Below are 24,575 nucleotides of genomic sequence, written 5' to 3' on the forward strand. Positions count from 1 at the left end.
TGATCAAAATGGTAGTGAAAAATAATGAATCATTTCAAGATTAAAAGAGAAGTTAAAAAGCAAACATTTATACTCACCTAGCTGCATCTGTCCCACACTGGCTCTGCAGCGAGAACTGAGTAATCAGACACTGCTGAATGCTTAGTTCTCGCCTCCGCTCTGAGCAGAGAGCAGTGACTGGTCATTGGCTCTCTGCTCTGCCCCTTCAGTGCTCACTAGAGCAGCTGGCTCAGGCTCTCAGTGGCACACAGAGCCTGAGCCAGGTGCCAGTCCAGGTATTTGGGTGGAGCACGACCATATGGTAGGCATTTTTCCAGAGCCTGGATCGGCTGAGTGACATCAGTCAACATCGGACTTTAGCTCGCTGACTGCTGAAAACGGGTCACAGAAGTGCAAAACGAACTGTACTCCTGTGAGTTACAGGAGAAGTAAAGCCAAAAAAAGCTTTGGCTGTACTTATCCTAGAACATCTAAGGACTTTTCTAACACATGATCAAATTGATAAGTGTATAACCAGTTTAAGATGTGGAGATTCTGTGCCTACAGGATTCTGAGATATAAACCCAGCCTCGGATTGGAAATCTTATCCTGGATCTTTTAGCTTCATGTGGTTACACAAGCCATGGCTGATACGCTTCAACAAAACAGTTTGTTATTCACATATGCTATTCTTTACTACAGATCTAAAACAGAATATAGGATTTAAATATGGTTATTAATTACCTGTGTCCATTTCCTCCATATTACTGAGAAAATCTTCAGGTGTAGTTGGTATACTATAGCATCCAAGGCCAAGGCCACTGTCTGTGCTTTGTTCTCTAGAGTGGTATGGTCCACTATGGAGAGAAAACAGACAAATGTAAGTCACCATCTCTTGCAGTGCAACATACCGTAAATGCACACTTAAACACCAACAACTGAATTTAACACAATCTTACAAACTATAGCTGACACTGTGGGAATCATTACTGAATATTGAGTTTACTTAATAAACATGCCTTTCATTTTGTTAACTTTGATATCTGATAACCCTAGCAGTTGAATAGTGTGCATTTGCACTATTAGCACTTGTTAGTGATCTGTTAAAATGTTTTTTACACTTTTTTGCAATGCATACTTTTTTTTTCTGTCCACCCTCGAGAAAAGCTGCCTATTTACATATATGCCTAAAATCCTAAAAAACTAAACTATAAAACTTGAGTAAGCAAAGTATTTACAACTATTGAATGTTTTGGCACAATCTATTTTTCTATAGGGTCTCAAAACATAACTGGCATGGAGGAGTGCAATCCATGTTAAGCAAAGACCATTTCAGATCCTAATACATTTTATAAACCTTGGTCCCGGTCAGGGGGTTATGCTTACCCCCAATAACCATGTTTTTCTGTAAACAGCTACAGGTAAAGCCTAGTACACACTAGTAGTTATTTTTTTCGTTCAACCCTGAAAAAACCTGACAGCTCAGGAGTACTATCCGACATTAGTACAGTGATCTCCCCTGCTGTTCTATTGTGTTCTAACAGGGGGGCTTCTGTAAGACTGCCTCCGGTACACACGGGACGAATGTCGGCAGGTTTCTAATGAACCGGCCGATGCCGCCCGACATCTGGCCCGTGCGTATTAGGTTTAAGTGAGTATATATAAATAGAGGTAACAAGGCGACAACTATATGAACATTTTTATAACCTCCCAGTTTAAAATGTTCAGTATCTGGAATACCAAGCACAAATGGGAGAAAAGGGAAACATTCAAAATCAAAACAGGGAAGACCAAGAAAAATCTCTGTTTGAACTGGTTGTAGATCACGTAGATATCAAAAGATACCTACACGTACCTGCATCCATTTTGACTATCTTACTTTACCTGTATGTGAACCTCCCTAACCATATAAAAAGTTACAGGACTTTAAATGTACCAAACTAGTTATATAAAAAGCTCATTTTTTATTTTCTTCAATTTAAAAATCCAAGATAAACTGTACAGGTACATTACTTGCTGTTCATTATACATCTAATTCAAAATACAATATTTCAATCCAGATAAACACAATATAAATTTATATGTTATTTCCTAATTCATATTTCCATAACAGGTGCATATCGTGATATCAAACTTCAACACGTTTCTCGGGTCAGTGCTCACTTATCCAGGAAAAGAGGGGGATATATTTGTCTCCAGAACACCAATCAATCAATAAATATAGTACAAAAGTAAAAGAACAGGGTCTCCAGTAGTAGCTTCATCCAACTTTCCCGTATGTTAACCATTGAGGGGAGCTCCATATTATAGCCCATCAATGGGCAGGAACATACCTTTTCCTGAACAAGTGGACAATGACCCAAGAAATGTATTGATGTTTGATTTCCTGATACATACCTGGATGTGGTACCTTTATTTAGGATAATAGTTGTAGAGTTCCCCCTTTTTGGTTGTATTTTTATTTGTCTACTTCACCTATATGTTGGACTAAGACAATTTCAGGACTTCCCAGCTTCTCCTTACCCCCATACATTCCCATTGGTCCAACATTGCAATGGGCTGCCGCACAGTATATGCAGTATTCGCACTTTAAGAAAGCAAAATGCTGCTGGCAGATATAAAGTGACAGTCTCTTTAACCAGAGGTACCTGAACTAATGTTTTGGTTTCAAGTTGCATTTTATTCCTTCTAAGCAATACTTGTATAGTATCTATATATTTTTTACTTGCCTGTTTAGGAAAGGGTCAGAGCCATTGTTTGCTATGGATCTCATATCCTGAGTCATGGCTGGAGGATTCACTGTGGTCTGAACGGGCGCATGGGGCTCAGACTCCATGGGAAGTTGTCGACACAGTGCAGCTTCCTAGATGATAAAAATAACACAGAGAAAAATTAGCTCACGTGCAGGATTTCACACCAGAAAATTTGCATATATGAAGAAATCATTGAAAGTTTTTAGGAGCCCATAATTAACACAATGGGTTAGTGACGTGCATGGTTGCCTACAGATGACTAAATGGCTGGAAGCCATGTTGTTCTCATCAGTAATCTGTAAATCCGCATCCATTAATTAACCTTTATAAGAAATAAATGCAATAATTAGGTTGTTTCCACACGTCCCAATAACCTGGAGCCAATGGGTGGGTAAGAGACAGCAAAGTATCATTGTGCACAATAAGGAAGAGACATGACTCATGGAAAGGGAGGAAGGAACTACAACATGAGAGACAGACCGCACGTGTTGATTGCTCATGTTGCACAGCTCAGCTCACTAAATGGTGCCTTGTGAATTGCCATTATTTGACATGCCATTCAGAGCTCCAGGTGCAAAACCACTTTTATTCAAATTATAGATATTTCATATGAAAACCTGAACGCCTTTAAAACAACACATTGCACAGATGTGAAGAGGCAGAGGGATCATCACTGGAACAAAAGGGGTTTTGCCATTTGATTGCCTTTATTTGACTACAAAGGGGGCATGTCCTCAAGCCAGCAATATCAAAGAAATGCAATCTTTTAGCACGACTCGTAGACTTCCCTGCAGTTCCCATAGAGTGCCAGCAATATGAATGACTTGACTTGACAGTCTAAGGCAGGGGCTGAGTCACTGAGCTGTGCATACCTCCATTTAACCTTCATATTCCCTGAAAAATTCATATTTTTATATAACAGTACTGGAGGAAGTGTCATAAAGCACGAATGGAAAGACGGGTCTCAGTGAAGAATTTTTGAAGCTCTGCCTTCTGTCAAAGGAGGTACAACAAAGTATGGAGTGATAGAGTATCAAAACAGATGCCACCTCTAGTCTCATGTTTTATATTTTTCGAAGTTAAGTATGGATGCCAGTTGGCCACTGATTCAGCGACATCAGCTGTCCCATATACCCAGTACATGAGCTTTAAATAAAAATATAAGCAAATGCCTAGGGCACCTGTATTGACAGACTTGTGGAGCTACAGCTGACTGGAACAGATGAAGCAGACACAGATTACTGACATGCTTGATAATTGTTGGATTCCTCTATACCAGTCATTTCTTATGGTTGTCATATGAGAAAATTGAAAGCCAACATTTTTTTTGGTATAGCATTCTTCCATGGCCAGCAGCAGCATGTTGTGATCAGACTGTCCCCCTGGCCTGTGATCAATTTTGATGGAGTGGTCTCTAATTCTCTCAAGCCAAACCTGTATATTATGTGGGGATCACCACAAACAGTCATATTAAAGCTACTCATAGAAATGAGATGACAATCGTTTGATCTGGCAGCTATCTTATGTCTTTTAAAACTCTGCATAGAGACATTTGGGAGAAACACTTGCTCTGTCAGGTTAGATAAACAGCACATTGGCATAGTGCTTAGAACTGGGGTTTTAGGCCTGAGTTACAGCCAAAACACTATCTGCATGGATTTTGAATGTTCTCTCTGTGCTTTAAATGGGTTTCCTTTGGGTACTCCAAACTCCTCCCACACTCCAAAGTCATGCTGGCAGGTTATTTGATTATTGTCTAAAGTGGGGTACACACTATGAGAAAATCGGAAGAAAAATTCTGTACAAGGAACCATCGTTCGATTTTTGTATAGTGTGTACACAACTTTCGACATTCGATTCAGACTTTGCAAACAAAAATTTCCGAAGGGGCAAATCCAAAATTTCTCTCGTACCCGAACAGAACTAACAATATTCGTTTAAAGTGTACTGTTTTCGTACGAGAAAAATTGGATTCGAAAGACTGCGCATGATCAGAAATAATAAACAAATCCAACAAAAAAGAAAGCCTTTGTTCAGGAATTTTCATACAATTAGTACCATCCTCGGTTTTGACTTGCTGTGAAACATCGAGGAAAACCCAATGATTGTTCACCTGATTTTCTTATAGTGTGTACTGGGCTTAAATTGACCCTATTATGTATGTGTAGGTCTAAAAATCAACAATCACCAATGCAGCCTCCTAGGGCAGATGCTGGTATCACTCTGCTGAGAGGCTAATAAAGGCCTTTAAAAAAATAAGGTTAGAAGGCTGAAACATGATTATGGTATTAGACTTGCTCCCCCCTTGTCTCTCTACTAAGCGTGTAGCTTCATGCATAGCTCTGCAGTCTCCCATACCTGATCCCATCCCAGATCTCCCATTACAGTATAAAGGATGGCCACAGATGGTCATTTTTTTTTTCATCAGACACGATTCAACCTTATGAACACAATGTATTTTATAGCTAATATCTTAACCATGCTCCCAACAATTGCCATGTGAGAAATTCAGTCATTTTCCATGAAATTGTTTATTTTGTTTGTACATGCCTGTGATGTAATAGGTTTTAAACAGATGATGACTTCACTGCCCACTACTCTCTTTTTTAACAATCACGTGGCAGGAATGTTTTCCATCCTGTGTGAAATTTAGTTTTGCTAACATATTGGTCATTTTGCAATGGTTTTTGTAGATGAAACTGTAGTGCAAGTTTCCCAAATCTTCACTGGACTGGAAAAAAAAAAAAAAAAAAATATGTGCCGCCTATTCAGCCCAGGATTGCTCAAATGATGTTTGCCATTATTACTTGAAGGATATAGGTAGCTGGCTTTCAGAACTTGCTACCACCATGGATGGAAAAATCACAAAGCTATGTCAGCTGACATCATTTTTTTCTCTGTATGGGTAGCTTTTGGTTTAAGTGGTATTAAACGCAAAACAAAAAATGTAATATTATCAGAGAAAGGAAGGAACACCACTCACTGACCCAGTGAATGAATATGTGAAAGAGCGTGGCCTCATGTTTTGCCCCACGTACCGGGGCTTGGTCACAGAGGTGTGCGGGGTGAAACATGTCAGAGGCCATGGCTGAAGTGCCACCGGCTGAGGCCTCACTCTTTCACATATTCATACACTGGGTCGGTGAGTGGGGTCTCTTCCTTTCTCTGATGATGCTTCCACACCCCTGAATGGTGCATAGGAGTCTGCACCCTTCCATGCAACTGGCGGGGAGATCTTTGTCTCAGCTTAGAGCAGCATTGCAAGTTATGCCTGGATCAAAAATGTAATTATTTGCAGCTTAACAATTACTAGACGCAGTGGCTGCATTCGTTTTTTTTTTTTTTTTTTTAGGCTTTTTTCCCTCTGTCTTTACCTAGTGATGTGGACAGTAACACACCACTGTATTACAGTGTCCCCACTCTGGATGAAGGAATACAGGGCCACAGCAGACAGCAGCATTGCTGGCGTGTGTTAGATGGACTAGAACATTTAGATACACTAACAAATTAAGGCCAAACTCCAGCTCACATTGTAGTTACACAAGCAAATACAGCAAGAGTTTTTTTTTTCTTCTGGGATAAAGGTTTTACATAAATAAACAAAGCCTAGTACACATGGGCCATATGTCAGGCAACATCAGCCAGTTCAATAGAAACCGGCTGACATTCACCCCGTGTGTATGGCAGCTGGTCCACAGAAGCCGGCCAGGCTGTAGAACCAGCAGCTGACCGGCTGCCGATCAGCTCTCTCAGCCAATGGCTGAGAGCGCTGACCGCAGTGTTTTGGCAAGGAGGGGCAGCAGGGTAGATTGCTCTACTAACATTGGATTGTTAGTGCAGCGGTTTCGACCAGAGCCAGTTTTTTTTTCCGTTCAACATGCTAGGTTGAACAAAAAACCCCCAAAAAACTAGTGGTGTGTACTAGGCGTAAAAGCTGATCATTATAAGCACCCCTGTCAGTGGTAAATGGTTTGTCTCAACACTCTTAAAGAGGAACTAAAGTCTTCCTCTTTAATTGTACCTACAGGCAAGCCCATAATCAGGCTTACCTGTAGGTACTGTATGTACCGGGAGCTGCCGGTCACAGCAAGGGCCCTTTAGAAACATCAAGGGCGGGCCCTTTAGAAACATCACGGGCGGGCCCTTTAGAAACATCACGGGCGGGCCCTTTAGAAACATCACGGGCGGGCCGTTTCTTCAGCACGCATGTGCCAATGACGTCGGCGGCAACATATATCATAAATATCTCCTAAACGGTGCAAGTTTAGGAGATATTTACAATATACGCTGCCGACGACGTCATTGGTGCATGAGCACCGAAGAAACGGCCCGCCCGTGATGTTTCTAAAGGGCCCTTGCTGTGACCGGCGGCTCCCGTGAACATGTGTGGGAGAGATGTCATTGCGGCTCCGGCCAATCATAGCGCCGGAGCCCACGAACCCAGAAGTAACTCCAGGAAAGATGTCGGCCATGTCTGCAGTGTGTGGGTGGCACTGCAGGACTTCATTCGGAGGTAAGCATTTCATAATGAGCTAGTATGTGATGCATAGCTCATTATGTCTTTGTCTTGTAGGTTTTCGTTTTTGTTTTTTCCCCGGAGGTTTACAACCTCTTTAACTGATACATTTGCAGGAAAGCTTGTTCTGTTGAAAAACAACAGACCTACTGGTAGGACCACCAGGTGAAGATAAAATAAAAGGAAAAAAAGCCTAAAATGAAAATGAATACAGCCATCAAATCTAAGAATTGGTAAGCTGCAATATACTAAAATGTTTACTTTTGGGTTTAATACCGCTATAATTATGAAGCTGTATGTATGGGGCGTTCCTCTAATTTCTCCAAGCATGTGTAGACACAGCATTTTATATACACGTTCAAAAGTCTGATGAAGCATGATAGGTAAAATACTGTAAAACTAGTCATCACACACACAAAATAATCTTACCTATTTTCTCAGAAGGAGAATACACAATAATCGAAAGTATTTTATAACACTGCTACAGTCTTCTCCTTTGAACTGACATCAGTGACATAACACACCTTTAATCCGAATAATTATGTATTTACAGTAAATAAACGATTCATACACATGCTAGCTCCTTCTAATAGTCCCTGATGCTGCAGCTTTAGGATCGATATAGTCGAGCGGGTTCAGGGAACGTCTTGGATTTTCTTTGTGAGTGTCTTAGATAAAAATGCACCAGGGGTCTTTACAAGTTCAAACATGTTTTAAGCTTCTATTTTAGGCCCTGTGGCAGCTGGGATTCATTTTTGTTTCATCATGTAGAAGTGCCTTTCAAATTCTACTCGCTGCAAATTAAAGATATCAGGGGTCATTTATGAACATGGATTTAGGTGTAAGCTCTGTCACGCTGCTGACCTTAAATGGTGGATATTGGGTTACCAAAAAAAAGATTTGAGATCTGCTGTGCCCGATTCCACCACTTTTTTTTTTTTTTTTTTAAATGCAGCAAAAAAAATGCTCAGCTTTCTCGAAAAACAACTGATCATTTAAACTCATACCATTTCAGCACGCTGAAAGACTTCTCAGGATCTGAATCAGGGTTGCCACTTTTTCTTCAAGCCAAACCCGGACACTTTAGTGGCGCACAGCAATTTTTTTTTTTTTTTGGTAATATGCACTATAGGATTGTAACAGACCTGGGACAGCTTTGGGCATTCCAAAAAGAATAGTAACGTGGCACACATAGTGCCCCCTCATCCTCCTGTCAGGCCCTGTTCCGAGCCACATTCCTGTCTGAATGTGTCCAGGTTTCAGGTAGACTAAAACGAAGACACGTTTTTCAAAACCCAGACTGTCCGGGTGAACCCTAGACAGGTGGCATCCCTAATCAGAATGTTAACATTTATTATGCAGTGCCATATTTATGATATTCAATGGATCCCAAAACTATACAGCCTGGGTAAGTCATAATTGAACATACAAGGAATTACAATGGACACTGCAGGAAGCATGAACAATGAAACCAGACAAGCAAGCTCAGCTGTCAAGATCTCACAATTTAAAGAAATAAATCAATTACTTTTATCATTTTTGGTAAAATGTTATAGCAGTATGGTCAATTTAAGTCCACAAATAGTCCGATTTTTTTTTTTTTTTTTTATTGCTTACATTGACCATATAAAATGCTCATCGAATGCTGTGCATATTTTGGATCTGATTGTGATGGAGCTACAAATACTGTAGCTGCTGACTTTTAATATAAGGACACTTACCTGCCCCTGTATCCAGCGATGTGCTCACCCAAGCCGATTCTTCAAATGGCTTCGGGTGCAGGTGCCGGCATCTTCACTATGAGAAATAGGCAGAGAAGACTTGCGGCTTCACAGCCGGCTTCCAACTGCGCATGCACAAGCCACGCTGTGCTTTTTGATCCCGCAGTCTTCTGAGACTTGTTATGTGTCCCAGAAGGCTGTGGGTGATGGGAGGGGAGGGCAACTTCCACTCAGATCACTGTGGCGATCTGACCAGAAGTGGGGGAGCGGGTACCTTTCAAAATCAGTTACCCAATCCCCCCCCAAAAAAAGATAAATGTAATGGAGGATGGGGGGACGCCATGGTTGCAGGGAAGAAATTTGCTCCATGTATGGCCTGCATTAGGCTATGTCAGCTAGGTAGCCATTGTGTGACCTGAACAATCTAATAAAGGCTTGCACTAACACAATGACAAATGCAAAATGACCTATTGGTAATGCATCAATAGACATTGTTTTCAGACATAATATTCAAGCATGCACAATAGCTTCCTATACTTTTTATTCCATGTGTAAAAGAAACCTGTTGTGACAAGAATAAGTAGGCTACCCTTTCTGAAATTATTTGAAAATGCTCGTTGCTTGGCTTTATTACTTTCAGCATCGCTGAAACAAAACAAGGATATAGATAGAACATTAAAGTGGTTCTAAAGGCAAAAGGTTTTTTCACCTTAATGCATTTTCTGCATTAAAGTATAAAAACCTTTCAATACAAGCTCCCCCCAGCCCCCCTTTCAACACTTACCTGAGTCTATGCTTGATCCAGTATGGTGCCCATCTGCTGCAGCTCTTCTCTCCTTTTCCTGGTCTCACTGGAGGCTCTGACACACTATTGGCTCCTTTTGCTTTCAGTCAAAACCAGTTAGGCGAGCGAGAGGGGCAAGGCCGAGCCACACTGTGTGTGTCTATGGACACATACAACCCAGCTTGGGAGCATGCCCGCATAAGTAAGCAGCTTGCTATGGTAGCACACTCAGAAGAGGAGGAGCAGAGAGCGCTAGTAGGGGACCCCAGAATGGGAGGTTCAGGGCAGCTCTGAGCAATGTTAAGTATAAACCTTGTTTATATTTTAGGGGAAAATTTGGGTTTAAAACCGCTTTAAGCCATTACCCATGATCTGCATGCCTGATTCAGTACCAAAAGATCAACATGATAACCAGGCAACCAGAATTTTCAGAAGCAGAAGTCAACAATGGCAGCCTGCATTTCTCTCTCGGTATGGGCTTTATATCCTTACAAGAAAAGGGTTGTACTGCTATTTGATCTCTAGTTCTCGGGAACTCAGGGAATTTGAGTTCAGATTCCTCATTCATTTATACCTGTTGCTGAGCCTGTAAACCTAACACATCTGCACCTGTAACACACTGCTATAATGATTGTCTACAAGAGCCTCTGTATGTCTGCATTCTACAGGTCCATGTAAACAGTATGGTCTTCCACTGTACATTAACAGTGGATACAATGCAGGTGATAGGACCAGAGAGCAAAAGGTCCTTTTGAGGAAGGGGGTCATTCTAAATTGCAGAAATCTTCTGGTCCTGTAGACCAGTGTTAATCCATGGTCAATATTTGGGTCACCATAGACAAAAGCATTTTGTACTTTGACTTTTACAGAAGCTAATTAGCTCCTTCAAAATGGGTGTTTAGGTTGCACCTAAGAAACCTCAAACCCCGATAGGATAACTCCCAGGAACTGCTATTTTCTCTCATCTGGGTGTGTCTGCTCTCAGCCCAGCAGCTGTCAAGTCTAGAGTGGTTGGAAAGCTGTCCAGTAACTGCTGTCAGGATAAAAAGAGATTGAGGAGACCTGCCAAAGGAATTCCACTGCCGCTCACCCGGGCCCTTCCGCCTCATTCCTGTTACCTGGCAACCGCCCACAGTACTAACTCAGCAATTCCATGGACGTAGGTTACACTAAGGATAATAAGGCAGGAGTGAAGGATTAACTTGGGGACAATGTACTTATTACAATTAAGTCATCACATCAAGAGCTCTGTATTCCAATAGTCCTAGATGAGAGTCTGAAAGCTGTCATGAGTTTTATTATTGTGACTTTTCATGGAAGAAAACATTCCCTTTGTGAATATTGGTTACTATAATATGCATATTTAACCATTGGCCTCAATAACCAGTATTAATATTAAACTAGATATGTGCTGTGAACCTGATCATGCAGAAAACAATTAAAAAAACAGGCAGGAATTCATCTTTTTATTGGCTTCAAGGCTGCTTATGACTGCATGGCATTCCAGCAAAGGTGGCAAGAATGATGTAGGCGCCTAGTCTAAATCCAATCATGTCTATCTGAATCACTAGAAACCATCCATAGGCTGGATACACACTATACAATTTTCTTTAGATTTTTTCCTTTAGATTTACCAAAACCATATAATATGAGGTCAAACCTTAAGGGTTCTTTCACACCGAGGGGTTGGCAGCGTCGGCGGTAAAGCGCCGCTAGCGGAGCACTTTTAACCCCCGCTAGCGGCCAAAAAAGGGTTAAAACCGCCGGTAAAGTGCCACTGCAGCGGCGCTGCCCCATTGATTTCAATGGGCAGGGGCGCTTTAGGAGCGGTGTGTACACTGTTCCTAAAGCGCTGCAAAGATGCTGCTTGCAGGTCTTTCTACCGTCCTGCAAGCGCACTGCTCCAGTGTGAAAGCCCTCGGACAGGAGAGGCTCTTTATAGGTGCTATGCAGGCACAATTTTTAGCACTGTAGCGCCTGTAGAGTGCCTCAGTGTGAAAGCAGTCTTATGCCGCGTACACACGGTCGGACTTTCTATCCTACTTGGTCCGGCACACTTTCCGACGGACTTTGTCCGCCAGGTGCGCCGGACTTTAAAACGGACGGACTTGCCCACACACGCCGGGACTTTCCGGCGGGCTAAGTCCGCCCGTCTTTCCGACGGACTTTCGCCGGAGTTACGGCGGACTTTCAGAATGAACGGACTTGCCCACACACGGACAAGTCCGTTCATTTTGAACGTGACTCAGGTGCGACGGGACTAGAAAAGGATGTCAATCTTGCCGCTTTTATCGGCGAGATTGACACCTTGCGAGCCCCGTCGCGGGGCATACCAGGCCCTTAGGTCTGGTATGGATTATAAAGGGAACCCCCTACGCCGAAAAAACGGCGTGGGGTCCCCCCTAAAATCCATACCAGACCCCGATCCGAGCACGCAGCCTGGCCGGTCAGGAAAGGGGGTGGGGACGAGCGAGCGCCCCCCCCCCTCCTGAACCGTACCAGGCCGCATGCCCTCAACATGGGGGGGTGGGTGCTTTGGGGGAGGGGGGCGCCCTGCGGGGCCCCCCACCCCAAAGCACCTTGTCCCCATGTTGATGAGGACAAGGGCCTCTTCCCGACAACCCTGGCCGTTGGTTGTCGGGGTCTGCGGGCGGGGGCTTATCGGAATCTGGGAGCCCCCTTTAATAAGGGGGCCCCCAGATCCCGGCCCCCCACCCTATGTGAATGAGTATGGGGTACATGGTACCCCTACCCATTCACCTAGGGAAAAAGTGTAATAAAACACACTACACAGGTTTTTAAAATATTTTATTAAACAGCTCCGGGGGGGGAGATCTTCCTCCGGCTTCGGGGGTCTTCTTCCGGCTTCGGGGGTCCCTGCGCTTCATCTTCTCCCGGCGTCTGGTTGGTTCTTCTCCCGGTGTTCCAGTTCTTCGGCCGGCTCCTCTGCTGTCTTCAGGTAGCTCTCTTGCCAGCAGAGGTCCGGACTCCTGGGCTTCTGGGCTTCTTCTCTTCTCTTCTCTTCTCCAGATGTTGACACGACGCTCTCTCCGGCTGGACTGCTCTCCGAGGGCTGCGTTGTGACTTATATAGGCGGAGACCCCGCCCCCTTTTGATGTCACAGTCCCTGGGCATGCTGGGACTGTGACGTTTTAGGGGGCGTGGTCACTGGGTGATGTTGACCACGCCCCCTAAAACGTCACAGTCCCAGCATGCCCAGGGACTGTGACATCAAAAGGGGGCGGGGTCTCCGCCTATATAAGTCACAACGCAGCCCTCGGAGAGCAGTCCAGCCGGAGAGAGCGTCGTGTCAACATCTGGAGAAGAGAAGAGAAGAGAAGAAGCCCAGAAGCCCAGAAGCCCAGGAGTCCGGACCTCTGCTGGCAAGAGAGCTACCTGAAGACAGCAGAGGAGCCGGCCGAAGAACTGGAACACCGGGAGAAGAACCAACCGGACGCCGGGAGAAGATGAAGCGCAGGGACCCCCGAAGCCGGAAGAAGACCCCCGAAGCCGGAGGAAGATCTCCCCCCCCGGAGCTGTTTAATAAAATATTTTAAAAACCTGTGTAGTGTGTTTTATTACACTTTTTCCCTAGGTGAATGGGTAGGGGTACCATGTACCCAATACTCATTCACATAGGGTGGGGGGCCGGGATCTGGGGGCCCCCTTATTAAAGGGGGCTCCCAGATTCCGATAAGCCCCCGCCCGCAGACCCCGACAACCAACGGCCAGGGTTGTCGGGAAGAGGCCCTTGTCCTCATCAACATGGGGACAAGGTGCTTTGGGGTGGGGGGCCCCGCAGGGCGCCCCCCTCACCCAAAGCACCCACCCCCCCATGTTGAGGGCATGCGGCCTGGTACGGTTCAGGAGGGGGGGGGCGCTCGCTCGTCCCCACCCCCTTTCCTGACCGGCCAGGCTGCGTGCTCGGATCGGGGTCTGGTATGGATTTTAGGGGGGACCCCACGCCGTTTTTTCGGCGTAGGGGGTTCCCTTTATAATCCATACCAGACCTAAGGGCCTGGTATGCCCCGCGCTCGCCGCAATAGGAAAATGTGTTTTTCCTATTGCAGCGAGCGCGAGATGCAATACCCTGCCCTCGTGTCGTATCTGGTCCGTCGGACCAGCATACACACGAGCGGGCTTTCCGTCGGACCAGCACACACACGAGCGAACTTTCTGCCCGAAACTGAGTCCGGCAGAAAGATTTAAAACTTTTTTCAAATCTAGGTCCGGCGGGCTTTTGGGAAAAAGTCCGCCGGAAAAGTCCGCCGGTGCCTACACACGGGCGGATTGTCCGGCACACTCTGGTCCGCCGGACCAAGTATGCCGGAAAGTCCGACCGTGTGTACGCGGCATAAGAGTTTAAATTTGTATGCAATCAGGCAGGCCCTTGCACTACATGGTTTTGGTAAACCTAAAGGAAATCAGATAACAAAAGTTGTCTAAAGCTGGATACACACTATACAACTTTTGTTGTTCGATTTCCTTTAGATTTACCTCCAACTATGTAGTACAAGGGCCTGCCTGATTGCATACAAATTGAAAGTGTTTAGGTTTGACCTCATATTATATTGTTTTGGTAAATCTAAAGGAAAAAAATGGGAATGGGAATGGAATGGGATTATTGATAAATGTCTATAATGTATAGAAGAAAGTATTTTAATTTGTCCTCGCCGTTAGTGATCAGTCTCCAAACTGTTATTTGGCTTAAAATGGCTTAGGTTTTGTTAAAGAAAACAACTGAACTACAGAATGAAACATTCTGACTTTAGCCAGTATGTACTATTGTCTTTCCGTCTAAAAATTCTAGGGAAACGCTGCAGAAAGGATGTGTATTTAACAGTGCTGGCTTGATGGAATACAATTCCTTTGGTAATGCATACAGTAAGGCTAGCAACACGTTATACAATTTTCCTTTAGATTTACCAAACCCATATCATATGAGGTCAAACCTAAGCACTTTCAATTTGTATGCAATCAGGCAGGCCCTTGCACTACATACTTGAAGATAAACCTAAAGGAAATTGAATAGGAAAATTGCACAATGTATGGCCAGCTTAACTGTATAAGTAATTTAGGTGTGTATTTAGCCATTTGCCTGGAGTTTTGGTTTAAGCAGGCTCCAGTGGGTCGGTCATCTGACTGCATGAAAATAACTTTTACAAGAAAATTTTATGGCTAATCCCAGAGGAGGATGTTTAAAAGAAAATGAAAACTAAACTGTTACACAAGAAAAGGATTGAAGAGGGTAGCAAAGAGAGGATGCTCATATCGGAAAACAGTAGCTTGTACCTGAAAATGGAGGCAGCGGCTCTTGAAGGTATGCAAGGCCTACTCTGGGCTGTAGCACCAGTGAAAAAGGAGGATTTAAAGCGGAGTTCCACCCACTTTTACAACTCTATCTTAAAGGAAAAACCACCCCTCTACCACTCGTTTTTGAATACCTAATTTTTTTCTTTTTCTGAAGTACTGAGTGCACTTCCGTCCTACCTTGGCTGTGGCCCAGGGCGTCATTTCCTCCTGCTCCCCCTCTGCCATTTTCTGCCTTCATAAGACGACGGGGCCATTCAGAAAGCACCGCGCCACTCGCGCATGTGCAGTAGGAAACCAGCCGTGAAGCCTGAAGGCTCTTTAGTTGCAATGGCAGTGCCTGCACCCGGTACAATGGCCTCGGGGGGGACATCGTGGGCTTCCTGGACAAGTAAGTGACCTTATTAAAAGTCAGCAGCTACAGTGTTTGTAGCTGCTGACTTAAAAAAAAAAAATATTGCGGCTGGAACACTGTTTTAAGAAAGAAGGCCACTTATGCCTAGCCCCGTGATTGATAGCAACTGTTATTGTGAGATCAGCCTTAAGCCCCATACACACGGACCGATTGTTGAACAAAAAAAAAAAAAACTTCATAGTGTGTACCAGGCTTTATCAAGCCCTTAAACCAATTCACTGTGGGACCCGATCCCCTTTTTCCCCTGATTTAGACAAAGTCGAGGATTACTTGCGATTACTTGGCTATTCCCTACACTGCGGGATTGTTGTAAACAATCCCTGAATGAGTCACATCAACTAGGCAATTGGGGATTAGGCAATACATCTGAAGCAGCAAACACGTTTCAGAAGTCATTTGTAATTATTGATTTTTAAATTGCTACCTTACTTTCTTAGTAACTACTTTGAATCATGCCAAAGAATACAGAAACTCCAGTTATTTATTTAGTACTAGGTAGTGTTTTTGTGTTATTAACTAATCTGATTTTTACTAGCCAGACAGAAACCTGAACACAGGGTGGTGGGAAAGCAAGAAGTGAAATTATAATTGTACTCTGTGGCTCTACTGTTATTATTATCATTATAATAATTAACTTGATTTTATATAGCGCCTTTACAGGTAGGTTCTCAAATCGCTTTACAAAGAAAACACAAGAAATACACAGGATTAAAGAAAGGAATAAAGGGACAAACACGTGAAAGCTTGTCTAAAAAAAAAAAAATTTGATTTGATTTGAATGAGTTTAGAGAAGATGACTCTCTGATGTTCTTTGGAAGTGAATTGCAGAGTTTTGGAACATAGCAGGAGAAATCTCTGTCTCCTATCGTGTGTAGGTGAGTAAGAGGAAACACAGCAAAGCAGAATTTGACGAGCGGAGGTTACTGGGGGAAGTAAGTTGATTAAAAGTAAGATAATGGGGTGCCAAGCCATGAAGTGCCTTATAGGTGAGCAAGAGCATCTTAAAGTCTATGCGAAACCTGACAGGCTGGGGGCAGGACAAGGAGGGCTTCATTTGCAAAAACATGGGCAAAAAAAAATGAGCAACCATGCAAGTTTCATCCGTTTAATTCAGTAAAGAATTGGATTAGCTGTATGGATACCAATGTCTTTGTTGCTTCACTTTTCTTTGTAGATTGTCATGCTGCGTACACACGACCGAACTTTCCGGCAAACTAGGGCGGACAGGATTAGTCCGTCAGACAATGCGATCATGTGTGAGCTTGTCCAATCATTTTTTGGGGAAAAAATCCGACAGACCTAGAAATAGAACATGTTTCAAATCTGTCCGACGGACTAAAAATCGGGAAAACCATTCATCTGTGTGCTGGTCCGACTGACAAAATACAACGCAAGGGAAGCTATTGGCTGCTGGCTATTGAACTTCCTTTTTTTTGTCCCGTTTACGTCATCGCGTACAAAACGAACAGACTTTCGACCGGACTTAGTCCGTTCGTGTGTGGCCAAGTCCGTTCGTCCTGAAAGTCCGTTGGACCTCTGCCGAAAGTCCATCGGGAAGACCGTCGGACCTAGTTTGCCGGAAAGTCCGGTCGTGTGTACGCGGCATTAGTGTCTGTGTCAATTTTGGGTAGACTAGCCATACACAAAAATATTTTTCTTGTTCAGCCCACTGAAATATACATAGATTCCTCCAGCCACACTTAACAGCGTGGATGGACAAATTTCCCACTGGTATTTTATTTTCTGGCAGACGGCACCTGTTGACTGCAGCTGATTTTACTGTCTGGCTCCTTTAGTTCCTCAATCAAAGTTTGTCAAGCTGGGTGGTGTCAGCAGAGCCACACAGCTCCACTAACTTTGATTGGGGAATTGAAGGAGCCAGACATAAAAAAATCAGCTGCAGTCACTGTTTGGGTATTCCAACAGCTGGGGGTGCCGGCTATCAGAATAAAAGAGCTGGCAGCAGGAGATTTGTCCATCTACACTGTTTAGTCTGGATAGGAGAACCTGTAGATTTCTCTCATTCAGCACACTGGGCTGAATGAAAAAAGTCTTTACGTATTTGGCCAGGTTAAACTATAATGCCTGAAAACAGGTATTATTTTTAATTAGACAGAAAACGGGCAATTGCCAGCCTTAAATTACCTACAGCTGATTACTAAGTTTGAGTGTCCATTTTTACTGCAGCACTGCGGTTGGCGGTGAGGAAACCTGTGTAAACCTATTTGTTTGGATCGATGTGCTGCAAAGATAAGGAGCATTTTAAAAACACATCTTGCTTCTATTAACCTCCACTTAGATAAAAATCTCACCTGTACCCTACCTTTTATAAACTGGAGATGTTGACCACATATTTCCTAGAGTTTTATAAAAGGCAAGAGCTACAGGGGAGGATTATTAACAGTTGTGTAAGATGTCGTGCAGTGGAGTCTGTGCAATCTGACTTTCTATATGTGTCATGTTGAAAAATGGAATAATTAATATTTAAGAACTATGAGGCTCCCACTGATAACAATATAATATTGCCAAGTTGATGATAAAGAAGCTGGATATACACTATATTACCCAAAGTATTGGGACGCCTGCCTTTACACGCACATGAACTTTAATGGCATCCCAGTCTTAGTCCATAGGGTTCAATATTGAGTTGGCCCACCATTTGGAGCTATAACAGCTTCAACTCATCTGGGAAGGCTGTCCACAAGGTTTAGGATTGTGTCTATGGGAATGTTTGACCATTCTTCCAGAAGCGCATTTGTGAGGTCAAGACGAGAAGGCCTGGCTAGCAGTCTCCGCTCTAATTGATCCCAAAGGTGTTCTATTGGATTGAGGTCAGGACTCTGTGCAGGCCAGTCAAGTTCCTCCACCCCAAACTCGCTTATCTATTCCTTTATGGACCTTGCTTTGTGAAAAAATAAAACAATTATTTCTCTTTTAACTGCAGTAAAACCACAGTACTGTAAAGCTGGGTATACATGGATCGCAATTTGGCCGGGTCAGCAGGAATCGGCTGAATTTCAATCCGCGTGTACCTCTCTCTCTTCAACAGAAATTGATCATTAGACCAGCTTCTGTTGAGTGAATCTGCTGGAAAAAGAGCAATCAGCCAGCCACTGTAGCCAATAGCTGCAGCAATGATCAGTGTATTCTGACCGGGGGGGGGGGGGGGTGCCTGCTGTCAGAATACAACAGCACAGCAGGGGAGATTTATGCTTCCACGCTTGTGTATAAGGTGTATAACTAGCTTTAGGCTGTGTCCCCTCCCCACAAAAGCCCCTTTTAGACAGAAATGTTGCACTGAATGCAAAAGGCTTTTTGTCATAACATAACATTACATTATCTCATGCATACAGTCCATCCAAGAGCCTGGATCTGTGTATATGTATTTATATAGCAGAGTGAGAACACAAACAAAAGTGCATCTGTCCGCACTTAACTTAAGTATCTCTGTTTGGTGAGCTTGAAAAGTTGTAAATTACATTGACAATTCCCATCTTTGCACACATGACTCACACTACAGGAATGTCTGCAGTGAGAAGCAGAACAAAAAGTCACCCAGAAATTGTTGAAAATGTTAGTAAAATTGATTAAAAGGAAACAGTATTAACTAAAATGAGGACAATTGAGTACTTATCTCTCTCCCCTAAATCACAAATCCAGGTGACTAGTATACGTTATGTTCAGTACTGGCCTAGCTGGTCCATACAACTCATAAATGAATAATAAGGCAGGTGTCCTAGTGGCAACACAGCTTATATCATACAAGCTGCTTCACTTCTGACAACCTTTGGAGTGCACATGTTATGTGACAGCATGATCACATGACCTGCAAGTCACGATCACATGACCTGCAAATCACGATCGCATGACCTGCAAGTCACGATCGCATGACCTGCAAGTCACACATTTATTAAGGGATGTGTTGGCCACAAAGTGAGAAGAGGTTATTTAGGGGAATGCTATAGACGCTGAGAAAAATATTACATGATTGGAATCAATGCAACCTTTATTCATCATGTGCAGAGGGGCAGGTAGAATTTTGATGGCGAGAGGCAGAGTTCAGTGTTAAAGTGGAGTTCCACCCAAAAATGGAACTTCCGCTTTAAGGGAAGGTAACCCCCCGACATATCACATTTGGCATGTCATTTTTTGGGGGGGAGCGGATACCCTCTTTTTTTTTTTAAGCGGAACTCCGCTTTAAAGTGTAGCAGAGCTGATGGGAATGTCACACTAAAAAAAAGATGTCTTAGAAAAAATGAACAGTCATTATGTTCCTATGTGTTATCACCTGTCTCATCAGCTCTTCTTGTCGCATTCTGATCCGTTCTCTTTCCATCTGGATCCTCTGAAGTCTAAGCTTCTGTTGCTGCTGCTGCTGGGCAGTGAGTGCATTGGGCAGATTGATCAATGCTGCTTGATGACTTTGGGAGGGGTGAGTCTGTTGGGACATGGCTGGGCTAGAAGTCATTTGTTGCTGATGCTGGTGATTCATTACTAGAAGAGAAGGAAGATGGGTAAGTCCAATAATAAAGTCCAACAATAAAGTCCAATAATAATGAAAAAGTGTATATGCGATAACATGGTCTCTTTTATGTCAAGCAAACACTGGATATATCAGCATAAATGTTATTTTCATAGTGAACTATCTCATTGATCCTCAAAGGTTCGACTAACCAAAATGCTGTACTTAACTTATCAAATTGTAAATTAACGCAATCAGGTTAAGAAGTTTTGATGGATTCTGTGCGAGTTTTATTATCCATGAGTTTGGTGCAATCTCCAGTAGCCTGGTAAAGAGGTCTCACCCAGAGATTGTAGACATGCCCTCAAAAATGGCAATTAACATATCTGGTTCATATTCATGCAAACTGCTGGTGTCATCCATCCCTGATGAAATCTCGGGCTAGTGAATAATGTTTCCTGCCATAAATTCAAATAAGGCCTGCCAGGAGGAATGGAGCTATTATGCTATTAAAGTGCAAGAAAGTAATTGCGTAAACTCACAGACTTCACTCAAAACTGTACCATATAATTTAATTGTTCATGTCTGGCTAGGTGCCTGTCAAACAGCAAGCGTTTTTGCATGACCAATGGTCTACTTCAAGGATAGGCAACCTTGGCCCTCCAGCTGTGGTGAAACTGCAAGTCCTGTGAGACACTGCAAGACCCTGACAATCACAGGCATGACTCCTAGAGGCAGAGACATGATGGGATTTGTAGTTTGACCACAGCTGAAGTGCTGGGGTTGCCTACCCCTGGTCTACGGGTTGGAGATTATATATATCTCCAAATGGACGATAATGAAGGTTTAGTAACATACAGAGCTCTGGAAGTAAAGAATATGCTTATACAAAGGGTGTTTACATATTTCTAAGGCTGTAGAACACCTACAAATAAAGCTACAATTTTAACAGGCTTAGTATGAAAGACAGTTATGGTAAATTAAATGGTAATGAACAGAATAAGGCAGCTAGGTAAAGTTCCCTTGCAGTGATCAAATTATGTCTTGTTAGGTCGGAAATTGTTTCCTTCCTTCCTTTTTATAGCATTGGGCCATCCAAATATCCAACATCCTAAGAATTATTTGTTGTGGTGATTTACCGGTCTCTAAGTATGTTTGCAAAACATATATATATTTTACTATCCTGGAAAGTAACATCCCCTCCTGCTATACACACATGGCATAAACTCATTACTGAAACTCAATGTATTTATGACATTTATTTGTGACCTGTACAATCCACTGTACATTGTAGTTTTGTACCCTTTTTTTCAGTTTTTTTGTGGGGTTTTTGTGTGTTTTTTTTTTCTCTTTTTGTATATGACATTTAAAATTTAATAAAACATATCTTTAAAAAAAAAATAGTCTTGTTAGAGTCAGTGAGGAAACACTACATGTGTCCCCAGGCCACCCACCCCTGATGCATACTACTTGATCCTCAGCTAATCCAAGCCACATATTTCTCTTCTAATTGAAACTTTATCTTTGGGAGTGTCCAGATATTTAAACTACAGCATGGAGAGAAGAAGCAAAAAAAAAGTACAACATATGGAAAGTTCAAATGTAGGGCATCCTTAAATGAGACCTGCACTAAGAGAAACATGCAGGTTGCCATTGCTGACCGTGCCTTCTAAACAATTCTAGTTGCCTAGCTACCACACTGATTAAAGGGCTTCAGTTCCTCCAGTCACCGACTTTAAACAAGCATGCTAATCAGGTAGTCTGACTTAACTTTTGCTTAAATTGCTGCATGTTTGTTCCAGATTTGTGGCTTAAAAACATTTGAACAGTCAGGTGCCCAGAGAAGTAGGCCAGCATTGGAATTCTACTTACTTCTCTTAGTAAAGTATTACTTTAACTTTTTTAATTATTTATTTTGGATAGAGTAGAGTGGTTATAACCCGTGTCAGTTTTTTTTTATCATCCTTGACCCAATTTAGAGATTTCTCTTCACTTCCTGTCTTAAAGAAACAACAGGATCCCCCTTCCCCAAAACAGCTAGCTGTCCCTAGAAGAAGTTCCCCAATTTGAAGACTTCCCCACTATTCCTGTTCTGGTGACACGTCTTATTTTCCAAACCCATAGATATCAGATGACCAAGGAACAACTCTGCCAATTTCGGAATGTCTATGGTCACCTTGTGATCTGAGCAGTCCACATTCACAGAATAATTATTAAGGGTGGTGGTTAATCAGCTGTGTTGGATTTTTCCAATGGCATTCTTAATTCTCCCTCAGCTACAACTAGAGCAGGGAGTGCCCGCTGATGCCCAAACATGCCTTAATATGTTAAAGTGGAACTCTAGCCAAACTTTTTGTTTTGGATAGAGTGGGGACAGGCTAGAACGTCCGATCGTGGTGACCACTGCCACAGGGACATCAAGTGGTTCGATTTTCCCCAGTGGTAAACCAAGCAGAAGTTGCAACCCTTCATCATGTGACTAATAAAAGTATTTTTTACTACTGCATGTGTCCTCATTAGAGAGACTTACTTTTGCAACTTATTTTGCTCATCACATTAAAAGTAGTAGTAAACTTGTTTCTGGTACTTTTACCTACAGGTAAGCTTATCATAAGCCAGATGAATATCTCATAAATGTGCATTTTTTAGGAGATATTCCAGTGAGCAGCAGCAGCCGATGACGTCATCGGAGCATGTGATCTGAAGGAACGGCAGAGTGAAAGACTGTCTCCAGCACACCACAGATCCCCATAATGCAGTAGTTCTCAACTCCTGTCCTCAGGGCCCACTAACAGGCCAGGTTTGCAAGATAACTGAAATACATCACAGGTGATATCATTTGCTGCTCATTGATTGCAGTATTCTAGTCTACATCTCCCCAAGTTAATACTTAAAATCTGGCCTGTTAGTGGGTCCTGAGAACAGAAGTTGAGAACCACTGCCATAATGGGTCCAAAGCTTTAATCAGTGATCCCTCACTACAGTGGAAGCAATGTTTTGGAGCCTCGCAGGACCCCCATGCCTGATGAAGGGGACCTGTGAGGTTCCAAAATGGTTCTTCTGCTGTAATGATGTGATTGCTGATTAAAGCTTTGGACCAGGGGTGGCTGGTGCTCTATTTTTTTTTTTTGGGGGGGGGGGGGGGGGGCGGCAAAAAAAAAAAACAAAAAAACAACCTCACTCCCCCCACTCACCTGCCCGCTCACCCGCCAGCACCGCACTTACCCCATCCAGGTCACGGGCGGCTTTGGCGGCTCCCCCGGCTTCACTTCCCGGCCAATCAGGTCGTTTCTCCTCCTGGCAAATACGGTCTTAGGACCCACTTCCTGTCCTCATTGGTCGGGAGGAGAAGCAGGAAGACAATAGCAAATCAACATTCACAAGTGGGTGAGCTCAGGGTGCAGTGCTCTGCGCCCTGATCCTGAACTTTTTGAAGCCAATTAGAGCCTCAGGCTCTAATCATGTGCTTCACAAAAAAAACCCCATAGAAATCCATGCCTCTGGCGCCCCGAATGGAGATTAGGTGGGCGGCGCCCCTCATGGACCAGCCGCCGCTGCTTTGGACCCATTTTGGAAATCTGCGGTGTGCTGGCGACATTCTTTAACTCTGATTGCCTTTGGCTCCAGCCGATAGTGCAGAACCCATATACATACACAGCCATTTCTACTGGAATGTGTACATTGAGAATAATAGTATGTTAGAATCCTGAAGGAATGGCATACTCTTTCAGAGCCCTGTGCTGTGGCTGTGACTCCAGAGTAACGTCATCGAGGCTCGGCCTGTCAAACGGCTAGGGCCCACGAACCCCGGAAAGGAAGACTTGTGAAGATGGAAGCCCTGTTAGTGGTGACAGCACGGTGCTGGAGGGCTTAATTTTAAGGTATTTCATAATGTGCTAGTACACAATGCATACCAGTACATTATAACATTGCCTTGCAGGGGTAAATCTTTTTTTTTTTTTTAAACACCCAACTACTACTTTAAGCTGGCAATTCAGCCATTCCTGCTGAATCAGCCAAAATCTGAGCTTTAGGTGGCTTGGTTGATACCACCCAGCTGTCAGCAGAGCTTCCTCAATCCTCCCAATTTAGCATGGATGGGATCTATTAGATTAGAAATCTATGCATGTATGACCACCATTAGCTAGGACTGTAATAGAATTCCATATAGGGGAACAACGAGGAACTGAAATATGGCAGATATCATAACACTTTCCTATCCTATCTAAAAAAAAAGTATAGCTCAATCAACAACTGTATCATCTATGAGTTTATATAATTATACCATAGCAAATAATCCATCTATATTTATATGTACCTCTGCTCATATACCAAGAGAAGGCCATAGCCTATGAACAATGTAGTGACAATGTAGGACTGGACAAAAACCTGTACTTTGGCTTCTTGTTACATTAAATAATAAAAGGCCCCGGCTGGCAGACAGGAGGTGTTATACAGATGAGGAGAGGAAAGCGGAGGTAGATGAGGCGAGGTCTGTGTTCTTTGTAATCCATCAGAAATGAAGTAGGCAGGGCTGACACCATGTGCTCAGGAATTCAGAGCCGTATAGGAACTTCGGAGCACGCTATATTTCTGACAAATCAATAGTTATTTTTCTTTACCTGCAGCATGTTT

The 24,575-nt window shown here is 43.2% G+C and overlaps 1 protein-coding gene across 1 annotated transcript in view; it reads right to left on the minus strand.

Annotated features, from left to right (window-relative positions):
* Positions 1–24,575, minus strand: part of WWTR1 (WW domain containing transcription regulator 1) — a 134,445-nt gene that overhangs the window by 5,724 nt on the left and 104,146 nt on the right. Inside the window, exons 3-5 of the mRNA XM_073625922.1 lie at positions 19,767–19,972; positions 2,709–2,842; positions 724–836 (exon numbers count right to left, since the gene is read on the minus strand). Coding sequence (XP_073482023.1) covers positions 724–836; positions 2,709–2,842; positions 19,767–19,972 — 453 coding nt within the window. The remainder of the gene's footprint in view (positions 1–723; positions 837–2,708; positions 2,843–19,766; positions 19,973–24,575) is intronic.

Source organism: Aquarana catesbeiana, linkage group LG04 (genome assembly GCF_042186555.1).
Source record: "Aquarana catesbeiana isolate 2022-GZ linkage group LG04, ASM4218655v1, whole genome shotgun sequence".
Lineage (NCBI taxonomy): Eukaryota > Metazoa > Chordata > Amphibia > Anura > Ranidae > Aquarana > Aquarana catesbeiana.